This window comes from Pinus tabuliformis, chromosome J (genome assembly GCF_031772625.1).
Source record: "Pinus tabuliformis cultivar Carrire ecotype Pingquan chromosome J, CPIR1, whole genome shotgun sequence".
NCBI classification, from domain to species: Eukaryota; Viridiplantae; Streptophyta; class Pinopsida; order Pinales; family Pinaceae; genus Pinus; species Pinus tabuliformis.
In genome coordinates, this window is record NC_142295.1 from 217,928,342 (window position 1) to 217,946,109 (window position 17,768).

Below are 17,768 nucleotides of genomic sequence, written 5' to 3' on the forward strand. Positions count from 1 at the left end.
TTGGTTTAATATTGTGTTTTTTGCAGATGAGGCATAGTTCATATGCCTGATTATAATCATGGAGTCTCCCAACACCTACAGGGTTTTTATTCCTTTCTTATGAGCCCAGGTGAGGCCCATAAACAATCCATAAGCTTCATCTTGATTCTTTGTCTTCCATCCAAGCCCCCAAGCATATCTATCTTCAATTATTCCTTTGGGATTAATGAGAATCCATCCCCCTCTTGCCACCCCATAAAGCGATAAAAATTTTAATCTAGGAAAACAATGGAGATTTAATTTAGAAAAACAATAGAGATATTAATCTAGCAAAGTAATGGGAATTTAATCTAGGAAATCATGTAAATCTAAGCTATGAAAGCATGTAAATTTAATCTATGAAAGCATGGAAATTTAATCTATGAAAGCATGGAAACTTAATTTATGAAATCATTTGAAATATAGTCTATGAAAGCGATTGAAATCTAGTCTATGAAAATGATTGAAATCTATACATATAAACAAAGAAAGGAAAGAGTGAACATGCTTGGAAAAGGGGGCCCTCCAATGCTCAACAAGCACACTAGAAGTTGAAAATTAGAACAACAACATATATTAAGTGAAATAAGCTTGGAGAAAGCTCCAAAAGATTGAAGTCTAGCTACAAATATATTTCTTCAAGTATTCTAATTACAAATTCTAAATTTCTTCTCCCTTCCTCCCCTTGAAATGGAGAAAACACTCCTATTTATACATGAGTTGCTTTGAGAAGAGGATAAACAACTAATAAATTTAGATCCACTTTTCTCTCAAGTAGGTACAACCAATTTGCTAAAATTAGGAGATAATTATCTCTACAAATCCTCTCACAAATCTCTAATATCTTTGATAGGAGATCTTATCAATCTTTGATGATTCTTTTCCATTGAATGCCTTAAATATGTCTTCAAATCTTCAAGAGTTTGAAGAGGAAATTTGAATTTGAGGCTAAGTGGCCAAATATGACTTTGCTAGAGTCTTCAAATATGCCTATAAACATCATAAAACTCATCCAACTTTTAGATATAAGTGAAAACATGTTATTTTTCTAATATTTAATCATAAATTCACTCAAAATACTAAAATAAATGCTTTGGAAAATAATAATTCTAAACCCATATATAATCATGAAAATGGTCTTAATATAAGGTGTTGGAGTAGTGAAATATGGCTAAAACTGAAGGAAAAGAGGGTGAAAATGATGAAATTTTGGAGAGGCAACATTAGTTATAGAACATATCACCCAAAGCACATCGTTTGACCAATTTCCCACACATTCAAGAAATTTTCACAGAGGGACGATTGATTTCACCTTACTATTTGACAAAAGATATCACACCACTAATTCTTTGCCTCTACAACCACTTGTCACTAGTAAATGAATTAATACTAATCTAGAAAACCAATGAATTGAAATAAAAATATGTAATATGCCTAAGTAATAAGAACAACAGGTCACCCCAAATTCACATACAAAATTTCTAACACACTATGTGATATATGATGGCAAGTAATGCCAACTCTGGGAATTCTACTAGTGCTAGTGTAAGCACCATGCACTCCATCATTGATGAATCCCTTCAAAAGCAATATTCAAAGATTTGCAATTAATTTGAAACTTTTCAACAAAATATGTTCCAACTTGTGCACGAAATATCCGCTTAGTATAGCTTGGGCATATTGTGGTGGTGGAATTTTCTCAATGTGAATATCAATTGTAACATTCCCATGTTCAAAGAATCATGATATGTAACAATTGGTATGTAACAATTAATACATGAAGTAGTAATTGTTTATTTATTGGAGGTTGGGGGGTGCGATTCCCAATGGATTCGATGGAAAAATTGAAACAAAATTCTTTTGAGTTTGGTAGTAATGATAAAAAATATTGTAGAGATGTGTGCCCTGCTTCAAGGATTAATTTTAGATAAGCACATACTCAAGGATCTAAATGCAATGACAAACTCTTTGGAAAATTCAGCAAAAAATTTAACACCAGAATTAGTGAAGGTGGATGGAATCCTAAGGGAGGTCCTCGTTCCATAGAATTGAAAGTAGAAATTATGATCATAGATGATTAGTTTTGTTTTCTTGATAATTTCTTTGTAAATGCTATCCAAAATTTATTTGGGTTTAGGTGTGTTTTATAGACTCCACACCTTTAAAATCCTATGGATGTATGTAACGAATCTCGATCGAAAGAGACTAATAATTTCTAGCCATGTCTTAGAAAAGATAAATACACTCTACCACTAAGAAAATACGTGTATTTTTGTTTTACAAAAGCATAGAATTTGCTATTATAAACTACTCAATTATATATATATATATATATATATATATATATATATATATATATATATATATATATACATAATTGAATAGTGTTGTGATCGCTCACTCGATGATTATAGAAACAAGTTTGATGGAATTATGACTCATTTGGATGTTACAAAGGAAGAGTCCAACCTTGTTCCCAAATACTACATTAATTTTGAGTTTGATTTCCTATCAATGAATACACTTATTTATGCACATAGATTTGCATACAATGTTGAGCATAAGCATAAGTCTAATAATTACATTAATCCTCCTAGTGACTATTGTAATCAACAATGTAATTCTAAAAAAGACAATAAGTAGTTAAAGAGTAAACAATAGAATCACAACTAGAGTAACAATATGTAGTACCATCAATAATCTTTTTTGTCACAATAATCCCATAAAAGTCATTACCAATAACACACAAGCTACATAAGTAGAGTGGAAAAAAGTGCACACATAGAATATGACCTCACACTTCTATGATATGTTACATATGTGAAACTATCATTTGATTGAGGTTTTTGATCCATAATTGAGGAAAACAAGTAGCATCTTCCAAGCTAGATTATTCTAGCACCATTGTCCTCACAATGCATATGAACCTTTCTTACTGAAGCACTATCAAATTAGAGGAAGAAATGGAGAGTTTCATTGATATTTAAATGTGGCTAAATTAAGAGCCTTTCCATTGCATTATTGAAAATGGGAGAAATAATTTTGATCTCCTTAATGACTAGTTAGAAACTCAAAATTGCAGCCATATCCCACCTACAACCATATAAAAGAAGATGCCTCATTTCAATTAAATAATAATGCATGACACAATAATTTAGGCTCTAATACTATCTATCATGGAAGGACAAGTCAACTATTATGTTATGCCACTAGACATTTGTGATGTGGTGTTGTTTATCCTAGTTTATTAGTATTACCTTGGTATCTATCAAACATATCATTAGAATGTTTCCCTCAACGTGAAAATGAAACTATTCTAGATTCTTGGGATAAAATTATAGCTCAAATATTATTCAATTTTTTCAAAGAAATGTTGAAAATTTGTTAATTATACACAAATTCCTTATGTTAACCATATGCTAAACACATAAAAGTCTATAGTATTAGTACAAATTTCCTTTACTGTAAAGTCTATGCAAAATATATTTAAACATGAATCTAAAGCAATTCATAAATAATTTCAAGGATCCTAAAGGAATTCTACTACATTTCAAAGTTTAGCATCACATTGGATTTTATTAGAAAAACATAATTAACAAACATACCTATATATCATATATTTCATAAAGAATGAAAAACTTCAACACCAAATACAAGACCTACATAAGGGATACATATGATCGAGTACTTATTATGTGAAGCTCCACATAATGCTAAAGAAAAAACTATCACACCCTCGAGAATATCACATTAAAGAATAATGTACCCAATTGACCACATTGTTGACCTTTGAACACACTAAAGGCAACAAAATTCTTTATTAAAATTGACTTCAAATTTAGCTATCATATGATTTATATAAACCATTTGGATGTTAGAAGGCTAAGTTCATACAGGATAGATTGTATGAGTGGTTGGTGATGTCATTTCACTGAAGCGATGTAACAAAAGCTTCAATGTAGCTTTTTATTGATGATCTAGATTAGTAAATTTGTTATACTTTATCTTAATAGCATTCTTGTTTAATGTAAGAGATAGTATGAATACCTCCAACACATTGCTTTTGTTCTTAATTATCACTGACACAATTTTGCTTCTTAACCCCTTCCCATTCCTTATTTTCTAATTATGGGTTAAGAAGCAATATAAAAGCAACTTGTCACCCACAAGTAAGGAGGCTAAATCCAAATACAAGTAAATGATGCCACATTTATACAAAACCCTCACAAAAGAGGTGACAACACCCATAGAAGGGAAGTGGTTAGCCCTGGAGGTTCAATTTTACCCTGAAAATTGCTTAGAGACCTCAAAATAGGGTAACCAAGCATATTTTTGCATTTTTCCTCTAACATCTATCTCTAGGCAACATACATCAGCATGAGGCAATATCTTAGTGCAATTAAAATGGAAGCACATGTTAGTGCAATCAAAGAAGGTGTGAAAATGGGGTTTGAATGTTTAGAAATTGTGTATGTGAAAAAGTAAGATTTATATTAAAATATGAAAGCGTGTTTTAGTGCAATCAAAGGAAGGTGAAAATGAGGTTTAAAGGCACTGTGTAAAGATAATATTTGAATAGGAGTGAAAAATGGGTTTTTAATATTTAGAAGTTGAATATGTGAAAAGTAAGATTTATATTAAAATAAAGAGGATGAATTCTGAGATTGAGACTTTCTTTGAATTTATGAGAGATTCATTAATTGTGTAGCTTGAGTCATGCTAAATCAAGGAGACCAAGTTAGTAGCAAAAGGATTGATTAAAAACTAGGATTATTGTTGGGAGCAACAATCAAATCCAATGAGACTTTTGAGGGATCAAATTCATTAAACCAGCCTAGATCCATTTAACTCTGGGTTTACCAAGCGTCAAGAGGGATCAAATTTTTTTCCACTCTGAGAGAGGTTTTCACCTCAAGAAAACCGATCCCTCTTGACACTTAGATCCGAAGTTAAGATGGATCTGGACTAGTTTATATAAACAAATAAGATTGTTAGTTTTTTGTTTTACCGTAAATACATAAACACATTAAAAAAAAAAAGATAACAAATTTAAATGTTATTTATTTCAACTTTCACATAGCTTATAATTTACCACTAAACCATTCATCATTTACACTATTGTGCAAATTTACCACTAAACTTTTCATCATTTACACTAGTGTGCACTCACCGCATGATTACCTAGCATTATAAACCTAATTTTCCACATGTATATCCTTTATACATGTGTGTGAACATTACAATGTGTCCATGTAGTCTTTGTAGAACTCTTGCTAGTGGTAATCATGTCACTTCACTTGAAGCTTGGAATGTTTAAGGCTCAAAAAAATCATATACTTTACATCTAAAAGTAACATTTCTCTCTTCCCTCTCAATCATGTCACTTCACTTGAGGCTTGGATTGTTTAAGAATCAAAAAAATTATATACTTTATATATCTAAAAAGAACCTCTCTCTTCCATCTTGTTCTCCTCTCTCCCTCACTCTCTCTCCACCCCATCAAGATTCAAATCCCACTTTGGAACATGTTTGCTCTTTCTCCTCCCCATCAAGATTCAAATCCCACTTTGGAACATGTTTGCTCTTAGTAAGTAGGTTGTTGATAAAGTCATAAATAGCTTGCTATATTTGATCGTCAATTTTAGTGTAAATAAAAATTTATCAAATTAAAACAAATTGAAACTTGCAACATATTCACAGCTAGGTGAAATCCTTATAGTGGATGATTTCAATGCTAGGACTACAAGTGAGCAAGCTAGCATTCTTTGTTGTAAAGATGATTGTGACCCTATGACTTGCAAAATAAAATAATCATCAATGGGAAAGAATTTCACAAGACAAGGGCTACAATCTCTTTGGTGAACAATTACTTACTCTATGTGGGGCCTTTGATTTAGTCATTTGTAATGGCTTGACTAGATGGGCTAAGTCTAATAATTCCACTTGCAATACTTACAATGGAGCAAGTGCGGTAGATTAATTAATTTTCTTACATGGTTTGTGTGAGAAAATGGAATAAGTTTTGGTTGGAGATCAGCGGTGAGATTTGAAATCAAATCACAAACCAATTTATTTTTGTTTCTCTTGGATTGGAAAGAAACAATTAGAGTCAAAAATTCAACATGTCTAACAAAATCTCCTACAGAGCAGAATTCTTTTGACCCTAGAAAATTGTAATACCTTCAAAATGACACTAGAGAGGCTCGTTGAGAAAGAGTAAATTACAATTCACAACCTTCATAGTAATGAATTAATACATTTAATTCAATGCGCACTTGCAAAGTGCAAAAAAACAAAAATTAAAAACTCTGAAACAAATTGCTTTCTAATTAATGCTTGGTTTGACGAGAAATGCAAAAAGGCAAGGAGAATGTGGAAAGATTCAAACAATGATAACATAAAGCTCAAATCTTACAAGCAATTATTAGGCAAGAAAAAAGTTGATTTCATGGTTTCAAGGAGAGAAGAACTAATCTTTATTGGGAAAAATAATCCCAAATTATTTTGGAAGGAGCTCGAACCGAAAAATATACAAATTGGAAATAATATTACAACTTCTAAATGGTTTGACTATGCAAAACTACTCTATGAACAAGTTCCCAAGGTTGACCCTCCCCCTTGGTCAACACTAATACTGAACTCTTCATGGTACAAGAGATAGAGATGGGTATCAAGAAGTTAGGTGTTGGAAAAGCAAAAGACTTCGCTGAACTCCACGCAGAATATCTAAAGTGGGGCTCAAAGATTCTTGCACCTCACATTACAAAAATCTTCAACAACATCATACAACAAGAGCTTCTCACAGATTGGACAACTAGTTTGGCAATACCTATTTTCAAGAGCGGTGACGTCAATAATCCCTCCAATTATAGGACCATCATGATAAGCCCTTTGTTTGCAAAGCTATTTGGAAGCATGCTAGAAAACAAAATTAGCAAGTGGGCAAAAGAAAGAGATAAACATGCTAAAGAGCAAGCAGGTTTTAGACCTAAACATTCCACAGTTGATCGTTGCACAACTTTAAGGCACATCATTGAAAAAGTTTGGGAGAAAAAGTCTTTTGTTGCTTTGTTGATTTCAAAAAAGCGTTTGACTCAATTCCTAAGGATAAACTTTGGCAAAGAATGGGGGAACCTGGGGTGGTTCCTAAGCATTTGAGCGCAATTATGCATAGGTTGTATGAAGAGGTGAAAGTCAAAATTAGAACTTCAAGAATCATTTCTAAAAGTTTTAGAAGCGATATCGGGGTCAAGCAAGGTTTATATATCGACAAGCTTGAGGAGTGTTTAAATTCGCAAGAGGGTGATGGTATCTATTTGTGCAAGTTTGTTATAAGGCTTTTTTTATATGCAAATGACCTTACTCTGATCACTAAATCGGATCTTGGTTTGCGGATTACAAATACCCTGGAATTGACTTCAACAAAAATCTAAGTTGGAATGGTTGTAGAAAGAAAAGAACTTTGGGGAGTTGGAAAGCATTTTATGCTTTTCAAAATAGGTGTAGAGAGATAGAGTTATGGAACTGGGAGACCACACTTTTTTAGACTTTTAATGATTCCGGTGATTCTCTATGGTTCAGAACTGTGGATTAACAATACCTCCGACATGCAATGGAAACAAATTGAGAAAATTCAAAAGCATTTAATTACAAACAAATTTAAAATTAAAAGTGCAGTTCCTTATGATATCTTGTTAAGAGAAACAGGGACTGCTCCTATTGAAGCAATTGCTATGGGACGAGTCATAAGGTATTTAAAAAAAATTGAGCAAATGGAAAAGGGTAGATGGCCTAAAGTTGTCTTTAATGATAGATTGTGCAAGAGCGAAAAAACTTGGATGCAGAAAAATAACAAATGGTTTAGTAAATGGGTATTTGCTTGAACGCGTGTCCTATAAACAACAAAGAGAGAAAAGCTTTTGTTATGGAAAAGTTTCACAAACATACTTGGATAAAGAGCTAGGAAGAAAGAAAATTTATTATATTGAAGTGTTTAATCCCACTAATAATCATCAACCAAAAGCATACATAGAAGCCAATATCTCTTATAGAGCCAAAATTCTTATTGTTCAGTGAAGGGCTAATTCTCATCAACTCCGTTGTAAAACAAAGTGCTGGAAAAGACAAAAAAAGATCTTTCTTTCAAAAAGAAACAAAATACCCACAAAATTTCTGCTAAAATATAAATATCTCCCCCCATGAAAAAAAATATGCTTCTTCATTAAAGTAATGATAAAAAGCTATAGACGTCTTAAGATTTTCTCACTTTCTCAAACATGCACAGAAGAACAGAAGAGACATAGTAGAATTTTCTTACGCATGCACAGAAGAGACATGAGACAAAACATAAGCATTATATCAATAAAGTTTAGAGACAAACATAAGATCAATATCACTAGTAATGGATGTAGGCAACCCAAAATTGATCTAAATGTGTGCAAATTAATATTAATTTGTTTTTCTGGTTCATGCCCCCAAAAATAATGTTCTATGCTACGTTATCATTCGGGGAAGGTACAGGTAACACTATCACTAAAATTGCTCAATTGTACATCTCTTGTGTGCAAAAGAATGAGCTATAATATGAAAGGATCTAAGCATTCTCTAACTCTTAATAGTTCTAACTCTTAATAGTTCTTGTGGCAAATACTTCCTAGGGCTAGAGATAAAATAACGATAGGGATCAATGGATAAAATAACGATAGGGATCAATGGAAGAGAAACAGAAAAACACTTCATTCACGAGTAAATGACAACTTTCTTTAAAAAAAAGGCACATTAACAAGGGCCTCTACATGCCAAGAATAAATTGAAAAATCTCTGAAATAACATTCTGAATGACAGAAAAAACAAACAGATCGTCATTTGACTTTCATTTGAATATTTTGTTCCTTGCCAATCATCGTCAAAAATGCTGTTCTCATAACCCTATTGAGCTCAAAGTCCTCTTTTGTAAAATTTGTTCATCGTGAACTGTACAGACTAAAATTGAGTGGAAAACTGAACTTGTTTAGAGCTCCTCGTGTGAGTCATCTTCTTCTTCTTCATCACCTCCAGAAGGTCCTCCAGTTTTCTCGTATACTTTCTTAATGACGGGGTTACATACAGCTTCGACCTCTTTCAACTTCTCCTCGAAGTCCTCCTTCTCAGCCGACTGGTTTTCATCAAGCCAATCCAGTGCTTCTTTAAGTGTCTCTTCAATCTTTTCCTTGTCATCAGAATCGATTTTATCTGCCAATTTGTCCTTCTCATTGATGGTGCTTTTCATGTTGTAGACGTATGTTTCAAGATTGTTCCTTGCATCAATTCTTTCCTTGACTTTCTTATCCTCCTCTGCAAACTCCTCTGCCTCCTTTACCATCCTGTCTATTTCTTCCTGGCTCAACCGGCCTTTGTCATTTGTGATGGTGATCTTCTCTGATTTCTTGGTGCCCTTGTCCTCTGCTCTTACATTAAGGATACCGTTGGCATCAACCTCAAAGGTAACCTCAATCTGTGGCACACCACTGCAAGAGTAATACCATGTCAATAATTTGGGGCATTGATGATGTAACAGCCGAGGACTAGAGAATGATCGGATAGTTAACAAACTAGCGTTACAGAAGGTATTTGGAAGCTTACCGAGGAGCCGGAGGGATTCCAGACAGATCAAATTTGCCTAATTCTCGGCAGTCCTTTGTTAGACTCCGCTCCCCTTCATAAACCTGCACTTACTCATGACATTCAGCTAAAATAATCAGAATTCATTTCAATTATGAGAAAAAACTCTATTCCATTGAACCAAAAACGATTGGTCCAAAACTAGAAATTTGTAAGACAACTTTGAAGAAATATTTCATAACTGAGACAGGAGGAAGAAAGCATTTAATGTTCACAGATTATAATGCTTTACCTTGATTGAAACAGTGGTTTGTTGATCTTGATAAGTTGTGAACACTTGTGACTTCTTTGTTGGTATGACAGTGTTCCTTGGAATTAGTTTGGTCATTACTCCACCAACAGTTTCGATACCTAGACTGAGAGGAGCAACATCCAATAGAAGAATATCTGAAAAAACAGAAATTCGATCTCTCAGAATCTCGCATACATAGAATAGCAAAAAGCCAGAATGACAGTATTTGTAAGTAAATCTCACACCAAAATATAATACTCAGGTTACCCGGTTTATAGGACTAACTTATAAAAATCCAGAAACCAGTTCTAGATCCTGAGTTAAAAATTGAAACTACAAACCAAAATACTTTCAAGGCCTAGAAAAGGACAAGAAGACTTCGAAATATCCAGCAATGACTCGGTATGGCATACCTTTTGTTTCGTCACCTCCCTCACCACTCAGAATACCACCCTGAACCGCAGCCCCGTAAGCCACGGCTTCATCTGGATTAACACCTTTGTTGGGCTCCTTGCCATCAAAGAAGTCCTTCAATAATTGCTGGACCTTTGGTATGCGAGTACTTCCTCCAACAAGCACAATTTCATTGATCTCATTCTTCTGCAAGTTGGCATCATCTAGAGCCTTCTTTACTGGCCCCATGGTTTTCTTGAAGAGGTCCATATTGAGTTCCTCGAATCTTGCTCTGGTTAATGGTTCTGAAAAATCAACGCCATCAAAAAGTGATTCAATTTCAACACGAACTTGGTGCTGGCTGCTCAGAGCTCTTTTCGCCCTCTCACACTCTCTCCTAAGTTTGCCAAGAGCTCTGTTGTCCTTGCTAATATCTTTGTTGTGTTTTTTCTTGACCAATTTTATGAAGTAATCCATAATTCGTTGATCGAAGTCCTCTCCTGTTTGAGTAAAACAAATCAGTAACCTCATACTATCCAGAGCAGATGAGCATCAAACTTTCAGACATTGACACAATACAGAGAAAATTCTGCTAGCCTAAATTAGAGAAAATTCTGCTAGCCTAAATTTGAGGCAAAACTGCTGGAGCCAAAAATTAGCGACAAACTAACCTCCTAAATGAGTGTCCCCGCTGGTTGACAGCACTTCAAAGACACCATTATCAATGGTGAGAATACTAACATCAAAAGTTCCACCTCCAAGGTCATAAACAAGAATATTTTTTTCTCCTCCCTTTTTATCCAATCCATATGCAATTGCTGCAGCTGTTGGTTCATTTATTATACGAGCAACATTTAGCCCAGCGATTACACCAGCATCCTTGGTTGCCTGTCTTTGGGCATCATTGAAATATGCTGCAAACCAAAAAAGTGGAAGATCTGTCAGACTCTTGTTGATATATGTGACTCAAGTTCACTGATACTTCAAACATTTCTATTGTACATCGAAAACAAAATTTTCAATTCAGGATCTTCCAGTGCCGCAATTTACCTGGAACAGTAACTACTGCATCCTTGATTTTCTTCCCAAGGTAGGCCTCCGCTGTCTCCTTCATTTTCAACAAAATCATTGCACTGATTTCCTCGGGACTGAAAACTTTGATTTCACCATCCCTAATCTTCACCTGGATATAAGGTTTCCCATCTTTGTTTACAATTTTATAGGGCAGAAGTTTGACGTCTCTTTGGACCTCCTTATCATCATACCTGAGAGCAAATACATCACATTAATAAATTAAAAATGTAATGCTGCACTATCCGGCCGTCATTTATAACGTACGAAAAAATAGAAAGATTGAAAGAATGTCACCTAATTGCTAAAACAAAAAGAAAAGCAAGAGAGAATGTACACTCAGAGTCCTCAAGTGGGAAAGAGTAACAAAAGAAAGGAAAAATGATGACCTACTGATATTCCTATCTGCAGTATCTGCAATTTCCTAAGAGGAGATATGTCATGAAAAATAACAGAATGAATGGGATTGACGCACTTACTTCCTACCAATCAATCGTTTCACATCAAAAACTGTCCTGTCAGGGTTCATAGCCGCCTGATTTTTGGCGGCCTCTCCAATGAGTCTTTCAGTATCAGTAAAGGCAACCCAAGAAGGTGTAATCCTATTTCCTTGGTCATTTGCTATGATTTCAACATGACCATTTTTATAAACACCCACACATGAGTATGTAGTTCCAAGATCAATACCAATCACAGTTCCTAACTTTACCGCTTCTTCTGCAGCAATAACAGAGCTGGCGAGAAAACCTGAGACAAAACGCAAATCATCATTGTGAGTTGATTGAGTTGACTATCGATGCTAAGCACAAATCAAGATTTGAACTTAGCATGTATATTATATGTTTATAGCTAAAGCCAAAACCATCACTGCAAGATTTTGGAACTATAGTATATAGAATGTAGATTTTATGGTTAAAGCTGCAACCCTGTTTCACTGTTCTGTATGACATGACTCAACCAGGTTATAATTTATTTTTGTACTTGTAGATCAATTCAAACATTGGAAAGCTAAAAAGCAGCTAAATCTTTTTTATTTTTTTCAAATGATCAAAAGGACAAATTGAGCTATCGATCCCTCAAAATTAAGGGATTTAGAAATAGCTTAAATCAAAATGCATCTCCAGAAAGCTTGATTTCCCAACCAAAATCCTGGTCCCTGAATCTAGAACTACTCTAGATTCATCTAGATTCATCGAAATTCATCCTAAACGTGTATCTATAAAATGCACACCATGTGAAAAGTTCATCAGTTCAAATGGCTCATGGGTGTTCACCCATGAAAAAAATGTTTTAAAGGAAATTAGTTTAGTTTCTGGAAATAGAGAAGGCAAAGGGCTTTTACAGATGAATATTAACATTTGAACATACAGAAAATCAAGCAGTAAAAACCAACATCTGAGACCACGGATTTTAAAATAACGACAAAGTACCATGGAGTATGACTTTAAATTTACGAAGAGTTATTCAATCAATTATCAATTAGGAGGAATCAACGGTGAATGTCAAGACATAATGCAGACCATCATATACGATTTCTTCGTCAAAATAATGGAATTAATCGACGAAGGAAGGAAGACAGAAAAAGAGAACATGAAAAACTAACGCAAAATATCTGAAACAGTGTATTCTGGAGGAGCGGGCTGTATGGAATGATCAAAGATATGGGAAAGAAACATGGGAAGGCTGAGAATGAAGGAGAGTCGGGAGGAAGTGCAAAAGTTCCTTCACTCTTGCAGTAGACGAGTGTAGAAGCTAGAAACTTCTTAAGAGCTTTGAAAAAATTGAAACCTTCTCCGCACGGATCCAGGCATGGATTCCTAGAGAGAGAGAGAGAGAGAAAGCTTAACTCAAGGCAGCTAACAAACTGTGAGGTTGACATAAGTTAGACATGGCAAAAGCCAGTTCATAGAACAATGAAATTTGGCTTCAGCAGTTAAAAGGCTTCATAGAATTCGATGAAGCAACAATTAAAAAAGGACCTATATGAGATCCGGAGAAAAGCAAGAAGTAGCAGTCATAGATCGAAGATAGATATACAAGCAACCGCAACAACCAACAGTCAAGCAATCAGTTTAACTAATCACTGCTAGATAGTCAATCAACTGTTTTGAGTTAGATCGTTAAGTCCGGAGTTCTTATATAACGCTTTTGAGCGTATTACAGGCAGGTTACGCATATTTCTCAGATTAATTTGAAGGAAAGGTTCCACAGCAAAATGCTACAGCTGCAGTTTAATATTTACACAGCAAAACGTTCCAGGAAATCGCGCAAGATAATAATAACAAAGCCAACTTGGTTTTCCAGAGAGCAGCAAGGCCGATTCATGCATCTTTAGAAACCCTTAGCATCCAAATACGATATCTTATCCAGATTATTAAAATAGCGTACTTCAAAATAAGAACGAACTAGCATTATAAACCCTAGAGTGATTATTATACAACGGAGGATGCCTCTCCGCAATAATGAACACTTACTCTTATCTTTTAAAGATTTTTTCAATTTCATGTTGTAAATCCTTTTTTTAAAGATCTTTACAATTTCATGCTGTAAATCCTGGAATCCTGATGCATTAAAGCCTAAAATAACGACATTATTATTTAAAGTCTGAAATTGTTATTTTGCAGGGAGAATAATTTACCCGCTGTAATAAACGCCGCAAGGAACATAAAGCCGTTATAATCTTTTCGAGTATTGTTGAACACCGTGCATTTCTGCTTCCGTCCCATGACTGGAACCTTTCGGAAGCCCTCACGCATCAAATTACAAGAAGCAACCTCAATACCTCGTGGACGAAAGCAAACAGACGCTTCTTGGTGTATTATCACAATGCAAAAAACTCGAAACCGAGAAGAAAAACTTCTCTGGACCCGATCTTCGTCCAGGTACGCCAATAAGTCAATATATTCTCTTGTTTTAGCCGCGAAAATGGCCGCAAACGAAGCGATGTCGTTGCAAAGCGAAAGGATATGTATCGTACGAGAGAAAATAGTCCGACTATCGATCCGCTCAGAAAACCCTCAACATTGCAATTGCATCATACGACCTCAGCAACATCGCGCTCACCTCCAAACCGTGAATGAACTCTCACAGAGCAATACATTTATGGTGCCCTTCCACAATCTTATTGCTCTACTGGGAAACCTCTTCCAGAATCATCTACTTCCCGTAAATTCATAATGCGTCACATAACCGATCGCCTTCCGACACGTGGTGGGAACAGCCTCTCATGTTTCGCCACGTTTCCTGCTTGTGGAGTCCATTCCTAGAAAATTTTGACGTGTTCGAGCCAATTGCTCCTTGACATCTGGAAGAGGTAATTAATTATTTAGACTCTATAGTCGTCTTCCCTGTGCCACGTAGGAAAAGCGGTGGCAGATTTTAAATAGGTTTTATAATTTATTTTCTTTGCTGTAAGATATGATGCAGTTGAAGGGCGTAATTGAGTTAGATTTGGCCACGTTTCCTTCTCATTCAGTCTTATTAGAATTTTGACGTGTTCGAACCAATTGTACCTTGACACGTGTGATGAGATGTTAGCTAATAAAAGTAAATAGTAATCCTCCGTGGCGATATGTGCCGCTAAGGAAAAAGGGGAAAGGAAAAATAGACCTTTTTAATTAAAATAAATAGTTATCACATAGGAAAACCGGAAAAATACACTGAATGGGTTTTTTTAATTAAAACTAAATTGGACGTGTGCACTTAGAGAATGAATGAATGATTTTAATGAATGAATGATTTTAATGATATTCAGGGGCTGAACAACCTAATTCACTGAAATTAACATCAACAGGGGTATCAGACAAGGCTGCCCTCTCTCCCCACTACTCTTTCTCATAGTCATGGAAGGTTTGAGCAGACTTATTGTGGATGCAAAAAGGAATGGGGAGCTGAGTGGTCTCAAAATTACTGATCAAATTTCCATTACCCACCTTTTGTTTGTTGACGACATACTCATCTTCCTCAATGGTAGTGTCAGAGATAGCACTGCATTTCATAATATCCTCCTCCTCTTCTGTAAAGCTACGGGTATGGAAATCAACAGGGACAAATCCACCAGATCATTGACGAGATGTACGCAGCAAGAAACTCAGTTGGCGGTTCAGTTCTTTCCCTTTCTGGAAATTAATCTACTGGAAGGTATTAAGTATCTAGGATTCAGATTAAGGCCGGATGGATACAAATCTGAACACTGGCTGTGGCTCATTAACAAAATTGAAAATAGGATCAACTGCTGGCACCACCGCTTACTATCAAAAGCTGGCAGATTACAGCTGATCAAATCTGTTCTAGAGGCCACACCAGTTTATTGGATGTCCCTCACATGGATTCCGAAGGGCATTTTACAAAGAATACAACAAATCTGCAACAGATTCCTGTGGAATGGAAACAAAAAGGGAAAGATTTTTGCATGGACAAGATGGTCCCTTGTCTCCATGCCCAAAAATTGGGGTGGGTGGGGACTAAAATCCCTCTCAGAATTCGCACAAGCCTTAACAGCAAAGCAGGGCTGGTCACTACTCAAGATGGATAGTCTATGGGCCGAAGTTATACATAAAAAATACATTTGGCCTTCCAATATCACAGACTGGCTTCGCAGACCTTCATGGAACCATCAGGGCGTTTCTGTGATCTGGAGAGCTACGCTTAAAGCTATGCCTCTCATCAAGGATAACCTATTATGGAAAATAGGTAATGGTATACAAGTTCGCATCGGGCTGGACCCTTGGCCTGGGTCAGGGAATGCTCATCTTTTGCCAGAAGACATGATTCGACACCTCAACAATAAGGGCATCAAACATCTAGCACAGGTTGGTGACCCACAACGATCAACCATCTTCACTCAGGCTTGGATAACGGATCAACAGTGGCAGTTGACAGATGAATGGGCGGATCATTGGCATCGATTCATTCAGGCTCTTACTGAAACCCATATTAAGCTACATGAGCAGGAAGATGAACTCATTTGGGCACCAGCTAAAACAGGCATATATACACCAAAGCTGGGCTACTTAAAGCTCATAGAGGACAAGAAGCCTGATATACTTAAAAATTGGTGGTCGGACATCTGGCAGCTACAAGCTCAGCCAAGGACCAGACTCCTTATGTGGAACATTTTGGCGAATAAAATTCCAACAGGGGAAAACCTTAAAAGAAGAGCTTTTGCAGGACCCACCTGGTGTGTACTCTGCAACAAGGCGGAGGAAACTACATCTCATCTTTTCCTCACCTGCGAAATCACCATCGGGATCTGGCAGCAGGTCAAACACTCCCTTAACATCACTACCGACTGGCACGCTGAAGATATCCTCACAGCCTGGGCACATTGGTGGACTGCTGTGTCTGCGGAAAAAGCAAGAAATCTACCGTTAGTAGTTTCCGCGTACATCTGGTTCAAACGCAACGACATCATCTTTGCAGCTGGCAGGCGCAACTGGCAGATTCTACCGCCTTCCATCTGTGCAGCCTACACAGAAATCCCATTCGAAGACAAAACCAATACACCCAGGCACATTATACCCGAAAATATAAACAGGGATCTGCCCTGGGCCTATTTCGATGGTGCCGCTTCGGCTCAGGGATGTGGAGGGGGTATACTTTTTCACTTAACAGATACACATTTTTTCCACCTGAGACTGGGTCTTGGTCTGGGTACCAACAATCATGCAGAGCTTATCACTCTGAGACACCTACTTTACTTTGCTCTATCTAAAAATTGCCGACAAATTCAAATTTTTGGGGACTCTAAGATTGTGATTGATTGGGCAAACAATAAATCCGTCTGTCATACTTATTCATTGAAACATATCTTGGAAGAAATTGTTTTTTTCAAAACACATTTTGACCGGATCACTGTTTCTCATATCTACAGGGAAAGAAATACAACTGCTGACCGGCTCTCGAAAGAAGCGGCGGATCGGCCTCTAGGCGATTGGATGATTGAAGAATACAGTCCGGATGGGGTGCACAGGTTCTACCACCGCCCCTACATCGATGGCCTACATCAAGGGGACATCCTCCCCTTATGAAATTTTTGATACACTTGTCTTTTATTGTATAAAACGGCATGGCTCTGATAGACGCTATTTTGTTTAGTACTTGAACAGAGGTACACCTCTATATTATGCATAATTTTTGAACTTCTATGTAATACTGTTTATTTTTTGTAATGGATACAGCCCCATCGTATCCATAGAGACACCAACAGGACAGATATATGTAACTTACAGACCAGTGGAATACCACTCTATGGCATATGCCTTGGCATCTACAGCATGTAATATCTATTATACCTCTTAATAGAAATTACGAACTCTATTTTCCCCGGAAAAAAACCTAATTGACTGAAAGAATATCAATTTTAACTCATCTTTATATTGTAGATAGAAGTCTT

The 17,768-nt window shown here is 36.0% G+C and overlaps 2 protein-coding genes across 2 annotated transcripts; one reads left to right on the forward strand and one right to left on the reverse strand.

The window, feature by feature from the left end:
* Window positions 1-8,856: 8,856 nt before the first annotated feature.
* LOC149226483 (luminal-binding protein-like) lies at window positions 8,857-14,507 on the reverse strand. Its single transcript, XM_089377509.1, has 8 exons — window positions 14,013-14,507; window positions 11,854-12,121; window positions 11,354-11,568; window positions 10,975-11,217; window positions 10,324-10,803; window positions 9,911-10,065; window positions 9,640-9,722; window positions 8,857-9,524 (listed from the first exon to the last, which is right to left on the reverse strand). Exons 1-8 carry the CDS (start codon window positions 14,128-14,130, stop codon window positions 9,029-9,031), a joined length of 2,058 nt encoding a protein of 685 aa, XP_089233635.1. The 5' UTR covers window positions 14,131-14,507; the 3' UTR covers window positions 8,857-9,028.
* Window positions 14,508-15,216: 709 nt separating this feature from the next.
* LOC149226484 (uncharacterized) lies at window positions 15,217-17,674 on the forward strand. The gene is made up of 3 exons (XM_089380209.1): window positions 15,217-16,966; window positions 17,346-17,469; window positions 17,554-17,674. The coding sequence occupies exons 1-3, from the start codon at window positions 15,217-15,219 to the stop codon at window positions 17,672-17,674; spliced, it is 1,995 nt and encodes a 664-aa protein (XP_089236335.1).
* The last annotated feature ends 94 nt before the right edge of the window (window positions 17,675-17,768 follow it).

Excerpts from the sequence above, each read along its gene's own strand:
- LOC149226483 (XM_089377509.1), bottom strand. The coding sequence starts at position 14,130 with ATGCGTGAGGGCTTCCGAAAGGTTCCAGTCATGGGACGGAAGCAGAAA. Across the intron at positions 10,066-10,323 it reads GGGAGGTGACGAAACAAAAG|ATATTCTTCTATTGGATGTT; the intron begins GTATGCCATACC and ends CTGTTTTTTCAG. Across the intron at positions 9,525-9,639 it reads GGAATCCCTCCGGCTCCTCG|TGGTGTGCCACAGATTGAGG; the intron begins GTAAGCTTCCAA and ends TTACTCTTGCAG.
- LOC149226484 (XM_089380209.1), top strand. The coding sequence starts at position 15,217 with ATGGAAGGTTTGAGCAGACTTATTGTGGATGCAAAAAGGAATGGGGAG. Across the intron at positions 16,967-17,345 it reads GGCTCAGGGATGTGGAGGGG|GTTCTACCACCGCCCCTACA; the intron begins GTATACTTTTTC and ends TGGGGTGCACAG. Across the intron at positions 17,470-17,553 it reads GATAGACGCTATTTTGTTTA|CCCCATCGTATCCATAGAGA; the intron begins GTACTTGAACAG and ends TAATGGATACAG.